We start from the raw sequence: 10,922 nt of genomic DNA, 5'->3' as shown, positions 1-10,922 counted from the left end.
ACAGACCACCGGCTCATCCACTCTTTAATGCCCATCAAACGCTACCAGAAGCAGTCTAAAACAAAATCTCCATTTAAAGTGGAGACTTCAGCAGACTCCAATTAAGGTAAGTAAAATATTTACTCAGCAAAAGTTAAGACTATTAAACACATAGTCTAACTCCTGAGCAACAATACAAAAGGCCCCACACTTACCCCACATACCCCCAAACATATCTCCTCCAGAGACTGAACTGTCCCTCCCCAAGCAGTCTTCCACCAGGTCAGACCAGACTACCAACCCTATCCCACTGCCAGACGTGAACTCCTCAAATCCAGCATCCATCCTGCCCATGCTTCACCGGACCTAACTTTTGTCATCCAACCCGACATACCCTAAATAGTACAATACTTACGACACCACTTTTCACCCTATGCATCTGGCACCATATCCCTTCACAGCTGGCGAGTCATCATCTTCTCACCTGGCAACCCATTTACTTTGCACCCAACCACCTACTTATCTGGAATTCTACCATGGACATCTACTCACTACCAATCGGGCATCTTGGCACCCTACCTTCTCTCCGGCTAACATCTTTCCCAGCTGGCATCCTACTTACTGGGCACCCATAACTTACGTCCCTATAACTTGACAGCAACTGTCAAAGTTGTCATCAAGACCTTTAAATTTCAGAATACGGCAACTGACTGCTATGAAAATGGGGCATGGCTTACTTCCAAAATCTGTATCCTGGGCTGATTGCCTTGTGTACTCCATACAAATCCCAATCTATGGTGAATTTTGTCTTCGTCGAGATGTAGTGTTAGTTTTGGAAAATAACACTTTCACTTTTCAGGCAACTGATGATCAAGCTCAGATATGAAGGGAGAGTTTCCTCTAGTTGGCCTCATCTGCCTCCATCATAACCTCAGAAGGGTACAAAGCTACACCAATATGACTCTTCTCTCCACAACCGGTACCCTACAGTCTCTCAAAGTGAGAAGGCTCACTTATTTAGATTGACCGCAACATTTAAGTGATCACTAGAAACCTGCTGGAAAGTTAGCACCAAGTCATTTTACATTCGGATGGTCATGACCAATATAGAATTTAAAATGAGCAACCTGGGTTGAAGTTAGCACAAAGGTGAATGGATTCATTTTGGTAGATATTGCATTTCTTTGCTTGACAAGTAAAAATGGTTATAATGCTCATTGTTATTTGAAAGTTATTTTATTTTATAGATCAGTTACTGTACAACAATTATATTAAGGAACAGAATATATTCAAGGCTTCAGAATTAACGTCCAAAGTGAGAACTTTTGTTTTTGTTGTAACATCCATATTTTGATCTTAAATAATACAATTCTGGAAGTGTCCTAAATTGTCTGGATTCATTTCGAGTGTTTTTTTCTCTTCAAGAGAGCATCCCGCAGAGCAATCTGTTGAAAGAAATTAATTTAAGTACTTAGACACTGATATAAGTAGCTGTTTACAGTTTACTATTAACACAGTACATTTCAGCTTTACAGAAAAGCCTTTCTAAAATTTCAAACTTTACTCTTGGTCTACCTCTCATTTTTTATGGAAGCTCAAAATCTAATTGAATAATAATCTTCATGACATCTCCAACTGATACTGCTTCCTTCTGTTCAGCTTCATTCCTTAAAACAAATATTGGAATTGTCCTGTCTCATATTGGGTCAATTTTATTGCAGCTCATATTAGAATATTCAAGTAATAAAACAGTTAACATTGAAGAATTAATCTGATATCACTTAAGCTATTTAATCATCACCTGTCCTCTATACAAACACTTTGAAAACAACTTCTTCCTTGCATTTTGTGATACTTTTTTGACTTTACCTTTCCATGTTGTGTCCCTTTTTAATTACTATTCATCTCTGTTAAATACCCATTCTGATGAGCAATCCACATGCCTCATATTTTCCAGTGATGGCCTCCTGAGAGTTTCTAGCATATTCCAATTGTGACCTCAGAATAATTAATTACCTGCTTTTCTCTGAATGACCGTTTGCCTTTTGATCTCACATTATGACTGTATCTCATCATCATAAAATTCTTCTTCTTTTTCTTATCCTGGTTGGTTGTGCTAGCATATGGGTTCAGCTTGTTTCTCTTTTTCACATATTCTTTTCTCTCAGATCTTCCTGCCTGGCAGATTTTGAAAGAAAGAGAGGTGAAGCAGATGGGAAACAGGACATCTAAATCACTGGTGAAAAGCCACCGCACAATACAAATCATAGGGGTAAAACATTACTGGTATAGTTACAAAGTCTATTCAGACACTCTAATTGTTTGTGTGCTCGCAACAAAAGGCAGAAAAAACCCAATAGTTTTGAACGTCCATTTAGTGCCCAAGAGAACTTTAGTTTTGTGCACCTGTCTCACTGTTATATGTATTGTTTCACACAGACTCTCACAGCTGCGCCGAGGGTACAATGTAATGGATATTTTTTGTTATTAAAGCAAAAGACGTTACAAAGAACCAAGCAGTTGGTGATGAAATGTGTATTAAAGTTACCAAATGATGAAGCCTAAAATGTATCCTCACTACTGAAAAAAGTGCAGCGATAAAAAGTCCTGCTTCTACACATTGTCATGTTTTCGAGTACTTTCTTATTTGACTCATCATTATCGTTGTGTCCTTTGCTGAGAGAATGGGGGGAATTTTTGAGTCTGTCTGCAGCATATAGAATGGCAGGAGGGATACGTAATCACACAGGAGGCAAAATTCAATTTTCAAAAAGCTGCTTAAAGATTTGGTATTAAGTTCTTAAAATCCATTCAGCATATTGACTTCCCTGACTGTGATGGTCCGGCACATTTTTTGCATTAATTAGCATGTCATGAGAACTCATTAACACCCCAGGCCACTGGAATTATGTTCATGATCTCAATATTGTTAAGCAAAAGTAAGAAACATTTATGTTAACAAACCCATTTCTGTTGGGGTGGCATGGTGGCATGGCTCGGTGGTTAGCATTGCTGTCTCACAGTACTACTGGCCTGGATTTGATTCCAGCCTCGGGCAACTGACTGTGTGGAGTTAACATATTCTCCCCATGTCTGCGTGGAGTTTCTCTGGGTGCTCCACCAAATCTCTCCTTTCTGTTTCAAATATTTATCCTATTTTCTTTTGAACAGTAAATTGAATTTACTATAGCTTGCAGAGTTGTTAAACCAGTAGCTATAGAAATACATTTTAATCAGTTACTAATAAGTGTAGTTAATCCACTAATTGACTAATATCTAATCAAAGACTAACGAACTCTTTTAGTTAACTGCTAATACTAGTGTTGTAATCACTGTCTGAGAGCAAAAGTAGTCCAAAGTATTTGTAAAGCACAGCTCAAAGTTCCTGTCATATATAGCCAATAAAGTGTTTCTGAAGAGATAAGGCAACAGCCAACTTCTGCACAAACTCCCACAAACAGCAATATGATGATAACCAGAAAAAAAAATTTTGGTGATGTTGTTTGCAATCAATATATTGCCCAGGGCGCAGTGGATCAGTTTTCTGCTTTTCTTTGAAATATTATAATTCCTCCAAAATGCAACTCTTCGTGTTCTATGTTCTTCCAATGTCTTTTCTGCCCAGTTAAATGAAACAGAAATTAACGAATTTGCTGAATCTCTTATGTTTGCCTGAAAGGACATGAGGCCTTAATATAACATTTCATCCGAAAGACAGCACTTCCAAAAGTGCAGCATTCTCTTAATACTGCACTGGGCTGCTGCTGTAGATTTTTGTACATAAATCTCGGAATGGGCTTGAATCCAGAATCTTATGTCTCAAAATAGAGACTATTGCCAACTGATGGATTTATAATTGAGATTGTGGTTCATATCACTGGAACCAGCAGACACAGAATGGGATGAAAGGGCTTCCTTCTGTGCTGCAACATCTAAATTCAAGACGGAGGGTGGTCTAAAGAATCAAAAAGGCACAAATTTACAATAATCATAAGAATGAGCATAAAGTCAGAAACATTGTTTATCACAGGAATTGCTTAGAATGTAGAATTCTTTGGTAAACAATTTTGAAGCAAAGTCCATGTTTTCTAAAAACAGAATTAGATAGTTTTTTTAAAACATAAATGACATAGGAAGCAACAAGGAAAGTGAATGAGGATGAGTGGCTCGTGTAATAATATCAACAGTGTAGACTTGATTAATTTAGCGGTTTCTTTCTGTGCTGTAACATTACGGACATGACCTCTAAAATGATTTCTGCTACAAAATGCTCCAAAACATCCTGATGGTTCAAAATGTATCATATAAATGCATTTTCTCTCTTATCTTATATCAATTCAATAAACCATTTTTTTTAACTTGGACTAGACACAGGCTCCCATTGTTAGGAAAGAAGAGGAAATGTAACATGGTGGGAAAGCGGACAGGAAATCAAAAGTGCATAAAATTAACTCTGTTTACTATTAAACCATTTAGAGAATGGCATCTATGTAGCAAATTATACAGTGCAACTGAAATAAAAACAGAAGGAACTGCAGATGCTGTAAATCAAGAAGAAAAACAAAGTTCTGAGGAAGGGTCACTGGACCCACAATGTTAACTCTGTCTTTTCCTTCATCAATACAACTTTTTAGTCAGCCTGTTTAGGTGCTGGTTGGAAGTGAACAGTTTAGCAGGGTGAGTAAAGAAAGATTAATGGTCATTTTCAGTTGACCTCCAAAACATATACTGTGTAGAGGTTGAATAATATTCTTACTTTATTCGTTAAATATGTTAAAAGCTTACATAAAAACAGAAATGGGACAAAAATGATACTTCTGCATATGTACACCAGATTAGTTTCAATACACAAGGATTTGTCACATATTAAGTTTTGGCAGAACTGAAAGGAAACTAATTCCTCAAATGCACATTTTCTAATATCTTTAACTACCCAGTTAAAGGAAACAAAAATTTACCAATTTGCTGAACGTGTCTTTTTAAAATTGTCAAAGACTATATTCTACTCCAACTTTGTCCTCCTTTGAATATGTTAGGATGCAGATATTCAACTAAAAATCAAGTGCAATCTCCAGGAGATGTATGATCCAGGGGGTAAGTTACAAAATATTATCAAAGGAGCAAAGTCATCATATTATTTCTAAAAGACAAAAGTATTAGAATACAGCAAAATCGTGTCACAGAATATTCAACAATATCTTACCATTGCTGTTGCTAATCGAGTTTCTTTGTCTGATTTAGGTTTTTTATGTAGACGTTCTATATTTCGCAGTGAAAGGTGCTCCCCTCTGAAACTGCAAGAGTTTTACAATTAAATGTTGAAAATTGAGAAGATAGGTTCCTTGGAAGAGGAAGGGCTGCGATCAAACACATGGCATTCAATGTTTTCAGCGGACATCAAAATAGCTGTCTATAACAAAAGGCTGGGAGAACAGACCTAGCAGTGAATGAGTTACCATCAAGGCTCCATAGCTAACTTGTTACAACAAAGATTAGCCTCATCCAATGTCAACTCAGGAGCATTTCAACAGATGTGACCAATGTGACTTACAGCAAATACAAATAGCTCTGTGTAAGGTATCAAAGATAATGTATTTGACAGTTTTGTAGTTAAAGGAATACTTGTAGAATTAATTAATTGAATAAAACATGTGACATTGACTTTACTCGAAGCCCTTTTTAAAAAACATGCTACATACTTGCCGTAAATGTCAATTCCCACTTTTGTAAGTATTTAGAGGCTTCAAGGATTGACTTGTACACTCTGATCTATGGTATTTTATAAACAGAACACAATGGCTTCAAGTTAAAAGTTATTAAATTTGTTAATCTGAAACCAGCTTGTGTGCTGTTTGTACAACACCACAGATCAGAGAGTGTACAAGTCAACCACAATTATGGTTACATGGACCAATTCCAGCATATGCTACTTCAGTGTCATCATCCTGTTTTCATGTTGCATTGGTCTTGGGGATCTTCTTTTGAGCAGATTGCTCCAAATTCCATTCTTCCACCAATTTTTCACTACAATCTTGCCAGCAAATTCTCTCAATGTAGCATAGATATTTGACAAATTAGCAAATGTAACAACTTTTAACTTGAAAGCAGCTTGCGTGCTATTTGTAAAAAAGCATAGACCAGACTACACAAATCAACCACACTATGGTTACATGGAGGCCATGTCATGCTATTTCCTTCATATTGAAGGCAGGTTTTAATTTGTCAGGCATGTCCACTAAACTTCCAGTCTCAATGAGCTTGGTAGTGTTATACTGCATGATAAGCCTGGTCCATTGCTCTTGCACTATCTGATGCTGCTGTGTGTTCATTCATAAATTCTCACCAGATCATGCACACCTTAGCCTTGGTGCACATTGAAGCTGCTGTCTTAAATACAACTCGCAGCTGACAGCACGGAGTTTAATTCATTGCTTTCTGCTGCAGGGTTTCCTTGGCTGTTTAACATGCTCGCTACAATAATGATGAATGTGCCTCCTGTGCTAGAAATTGGTAAAGCAACAAACCTGGAGGTGGTTAAGGGATGAGGTAGGTAAGAGGCGAGATTAGCAATATTCCCTTAATACACCAATCGGGACAAGGTGACATTCGAACTGAAACGTGTTTATGGCATAATATGTTCAGATAATTAAACATTTTCAAATAAAGATGCAGTCCTCCAAATCCTAGAGAATGTGGGAATTTTTTGTGGCAAAGATTACACTCAACCCAAGAAATTACATAATGCAAACCTGATGCATGAAAAGATGGCTTTGTAATATCTTAAAAACAGAGAGATATTAACAATAAGACATTTAAGTATATATAGTATAATCACACGTTTAACCCTGAATCTCCTTTAGTTCACCTGATTGCCATAGAACAAAGATTTTTCTCAGTAGTTCTGTAACGGAAAATGTACCTACCTGCTTTCATCGCAGTCATCCTCAACAATTTTCCTTTTTTGACTTTTGCCAGGGGCAGCATCAATTTCTTTAGCCACTTGGGCAAGACGGATTTTCTTGAAATCTTCCTGTGTTAGTACCCGGCTAGCACTAACGATCGCAGCTTTGGCTTTCCGTGCTTCTGGAGGTATACAACTCAAATTCTCTACCTTTTGAAACACAAAACTGAGTTGAAAATAATCCAATATAAACATTTCATCCAGCCTGAAGTCTATTTCAAAACCCTGTATCTGTCAAGCAATGTGCCCATTATTCAATCTCAATGGAATGTGCCCTGACCAGAGTCAGTACTTTTTGATGTTCATGTCTTTCAGATGTTAAAGGGCCATAAGTATATTTCCAACATTTACCTTTTATTCCCACTTTCTACCTACCAACTTGCTGTGTTTTCTAGATAGTATAAGTATTTTCAGTCCTTTTACTCAATGATTGCCTGAGCTGCAACTAAATATAATCTTTCTTATAGTTCATACACAAATTTTTAAAATTATATATATTTAGTGAAAATGAACATACATAGTTATGCTGACATTTCACAATTCTGCTGAGTTTTAGGCTGTTTCTTGGAACATTATAATTCTCTGGGAAGGTTTAAAGACAGGTTTTTAATTCTTGTGCACGTGGAAATCAATTTTCTTATGAAATAACTCTACAGGAGCTAGTATCTCATCACCAAGTCACCCTCTATTTACACACGGAAAGTCCCTGACACTGGTTCAGCTCCCTCAGAGTGTCAGAATGTCCAACAATCCTATTCTTATGTTAGCCAGGGCTCCCCCCTCCGATTAGACCAGATTGACAACACCAATCAGGGAACTCATTCTATGATGTCCACCTGGCTGACCTCATTACCAGCACTATATCTTAGCTCTGTGATGGCTTGTTGAAGTTGGTTGGCTCGCTGAGCTGGTGGGTTGTTTTGCAGACGTTTTGTTACCACGCTGGGTAACATCCTCAGTGCAGCCTCCGATGAAGCATCAGTGTGTTTTCCCACCTGGCTTTTGAACTCTGGGTTCCGTTGAGATGGATTGCCTCAACAAACAACGGTTAACGGACCCCAGAGTTTAAAAACCAGGCAGGAAAACGCACCAGCACTTCATTGGAGGCTGCACAGAGGATGTTACCCAGCGTGGTAACGAAACATCTGCAAAACAATAAACCAGTTCAGCAAGCCAACCAACCTCAACACCCACAACCCGAGCTACAGATCTATTCCAAAACCTTTTAGCGTTGGCTTCTCTCAATTTATGTTGTTCATTTCTGATATCTAGGTAGTAACAAAAAGCAAAGGCTTAAACACCTTGGATTTTCGATAAAATGCTATCAACCTTGTTCAACAATTAAATACATGTATATAACCACAAACGCATTTCAAATTCAAACTGACTTGTATCAATAGAAAATATTGAAAACACTGAAAGACAAAACAAGATAAATACAGCATGGAACTGACTTCAAATAGGAGGCGTAAGGCAGGTAGACTCGAAAACATGAGAACACCGGTAAAGCAGAGCAGACTCAAAGAGCCTAGTAGAAGAAAAAAAAAGGTCAAAATAAAAGGTGCAATAAACTTGCAGAGCTCTGAGATTGTTAGTCTTTTGATGCAGGGTCTCCATCACAAAAACAGAGGAAAGAATGAGCAGTTTGCAGTGGAGACCACTGTCCTATCAGCACCACAACAACACATCAATGGAAAAAAAAAGTCACTAAGCAATTAAAAATCCAACCTGTGCTGCATCTTTAAGCTTAACTGATTTAATATAAAATATCTATTGGGTTGTGTTATGCTAATGTTCCTCCACTCAGCTTACAAGCAGGAGCTGAAACGGGAGGTTCCGTCACAGAAAGAAATACAATGCTGGTCTGAGGCAGCAGAAGAGCGTCTCCAGGACTGCATGGAATCGGTGAACTGGACTATATTCAAGTACTCAGTAGAAATCCTAGACAGGTATGCCACCACCGTCACGGGCTTCATGAGCAAAATGTGCGGAGGACCACCTGCCAAAGAAGAAGTTCCCCAACCGAAATCCTTGGATAAACTGGGAAATTCTCTGCCTACTGAAGACCAGGTGTGCTACATTCCAGTCGGACGAGCCAGAACTATACAGAAAATCCAGATGCGACCTCTGCAAAGCCATCAGAGATGCCAAGAAGCAGTACTGGATCAAGTTGAGGCCCAAACCAACCACATGGACACCTGCCGCCTGTGACAAGGCCTAAACAATATGACAGGATACAAAATGAAGCGGAGCAAGACAGCAGAAAAAGACACTTTCTTCCCTGATGCACTCAATGCTTTCTATGCTGGGTTTGAGCAGAATGCTAGCACCACAGTGTCACTTGCTCCAACAGCCCCGAATGCACCTGTTGTCTCTATCAAATGTCAGATTGATCTTACTGAGAGTTAATGTAAGGAAAGCGACAGGCCGGACAGAATCCCCGGCCGCGCACTTAGATACTGTGCGGATGAGCTGGCAGAGGTATTCACTGACACCTTCAATCTCGCCGACCTATGAACCGAAGTTGCCACCTGCTTCAAGCAGATCACCATCATCCCAGTACTTAAGAAAGCACTCGCAGTGTGACTTGGTGACTACCACCCAGTGGCTCTGACCTCTCTAATCAGGAAGTGCTTTGACAGGCTGGTAATGGCCCACATCAACTCTAGCCTCTCAGCCTACCTAGACCCCCAGCAATTGACCTACCAAAGTAACAGGTCCACATTGGACACCATTTCCCCAGCCCTGCAGTCATCCTTGGAACATCTGGACAACAAGGACACCTACTTCAGACTCCTGCACATCGACCGCAGATCTGCCTTCAACACCATTATCCCCTCCAGACTGATCCCAAAACTCCGAGACCTGGGTCTCAGCTCTGCCCTCTGCAAATGGATCATCAGCTTCCTCACCCAGAGACCACAATTAGTGAAGACCAGACAAATGCACCTCCTCCACAATAACCCTCAACACTGGAGACTCCAGGGTTGCGTTATCAGCCCCCTACTGTACTCCCCGCACACCTACAACTGTGTAGCCAAATTCCAAATGAACACCATCTACAAGTTTGCTGATGACACCACCATAGTCAGACGGATATCAAACAACAACGAGTCTGAATACAGAGAGGAGATGGAGGGCTTGGTGTCATGGTTCAATGATCACAGCCTCTCTCTCAATGTCAGCAAACCAAAAATACTGATCATTGTCTTCAGAAAGGAAAGAGGAGAACCCCACCCGCAAACCACACACTCCCACACCCCCCCCACCACCACCACCACCACCCCGGGTCTGCATCGACGGAGCTGTGATTGAGAAGGTTGACAGCATCAAGTTCCTCAGAGTTACGATAACCGGCAACCTGTTCTGGACTTCCCACGTCGATGCGACAGTCAAAAAGGCACAACACCTCTTCTTCCACAGGTGGCTTAAGAAATACAGCACGTCCATAAGGACCCACACCAACGTTTACAGATGCACCACAGGAAGCATACCATCCAGGTATATAATGGACTGGACCAGCAATTGCTCTGCCCAAGACTATGAGAGACTGCAAAACGTTGTGTGCACAACACTGACCATCATGGAAGCCAACCTTCCCTCCACGGACTCCACTTGCTTTTCTCAATGCCTCAGAAAGGCTGCCAACATCAAAGATGCCTCCCACCCCGGTAATGCTCACCTACAACCTCTTCTGTCAGGCAGAAGATACAGAAGCTCCAACACAAGCACCAACAAGTTCAAGAACAGCTTCGTCCTGCCGTTATTAGACTGATGAATCAACTGTCTAAACGTCAATAAATGTTGATTTTTTAATGTTCATCTTGTTTTGTGCACCTCCTGTGCAGCCTAACGAGTATGCCTCACTCTGTCCAAGCATCCTAAGATCTGTATGTCGCTGCTTATCATGATCTGACTGTACTGCTCACAAACAAAGCTTTTCACTGTACTTAGGTACGTGTGACAATAAATCAAATCAAAT

General features: G+C 39.8%; 1 protein-coding gene across 2 annotated transcripts in view; it reads right to left on the bottom strand.

Annotated features, from left to right (window-relative positions):
- Positions 1–1,226: 1,226 nt before the first annotated feature.
- sdad1 (SDA1 domain containing 1) overlaps positions 1,227–10,922 on the bottom strand; it is a 51,574-nt gene continuing 41,878 nt past the window's right edge. Inside the window, exons 18-21 of one of the 2 annotated variants that reach the window (XM_048543383.2) lie at positions 6,903–7,090; positions 5,183–5,273; positions 1,996–2,157; positions 1,227–1,424 (exon numbers count right to left, since the gene is read on the bottom strand). In XM_048543383.2, the coding sequence (XP_048399340.1) occupies positions 1,377–1,424; positions 1,996–2,157; positions 5,183–5,273; positions 6,903–7,090 (489 nt within the window). In that variant the 3' untranslated portion in view covers positions 1,227–1,376. The remainder of the gene's footprint in view (positions 1,425–1,995; positions 2,158–5,182; positions 5,274–6,902; positions 7,091–10,922) is intronic. The other variant, XM_048543391.2, reaches the window with a different exon arrangement.

Source organism: Stegostoma tigrinum, chromosome 1 (assembly GCF_030684315.1).
Source record: "Stegostoma tigrinum isolate sSteTig4 chromosome 1, sSteTig4.hap1, whole genome shotgun sequence".
NCBI lineage: Eukaryota > Metazoa > Chordata > Chondrichthyes > Orectolobiformes > Stegostomatidae > Stegostoma > Stegostoma tigrinum.
This window is presented reverse-complemented; position numbering and strand designations above follow the sequence as displayed.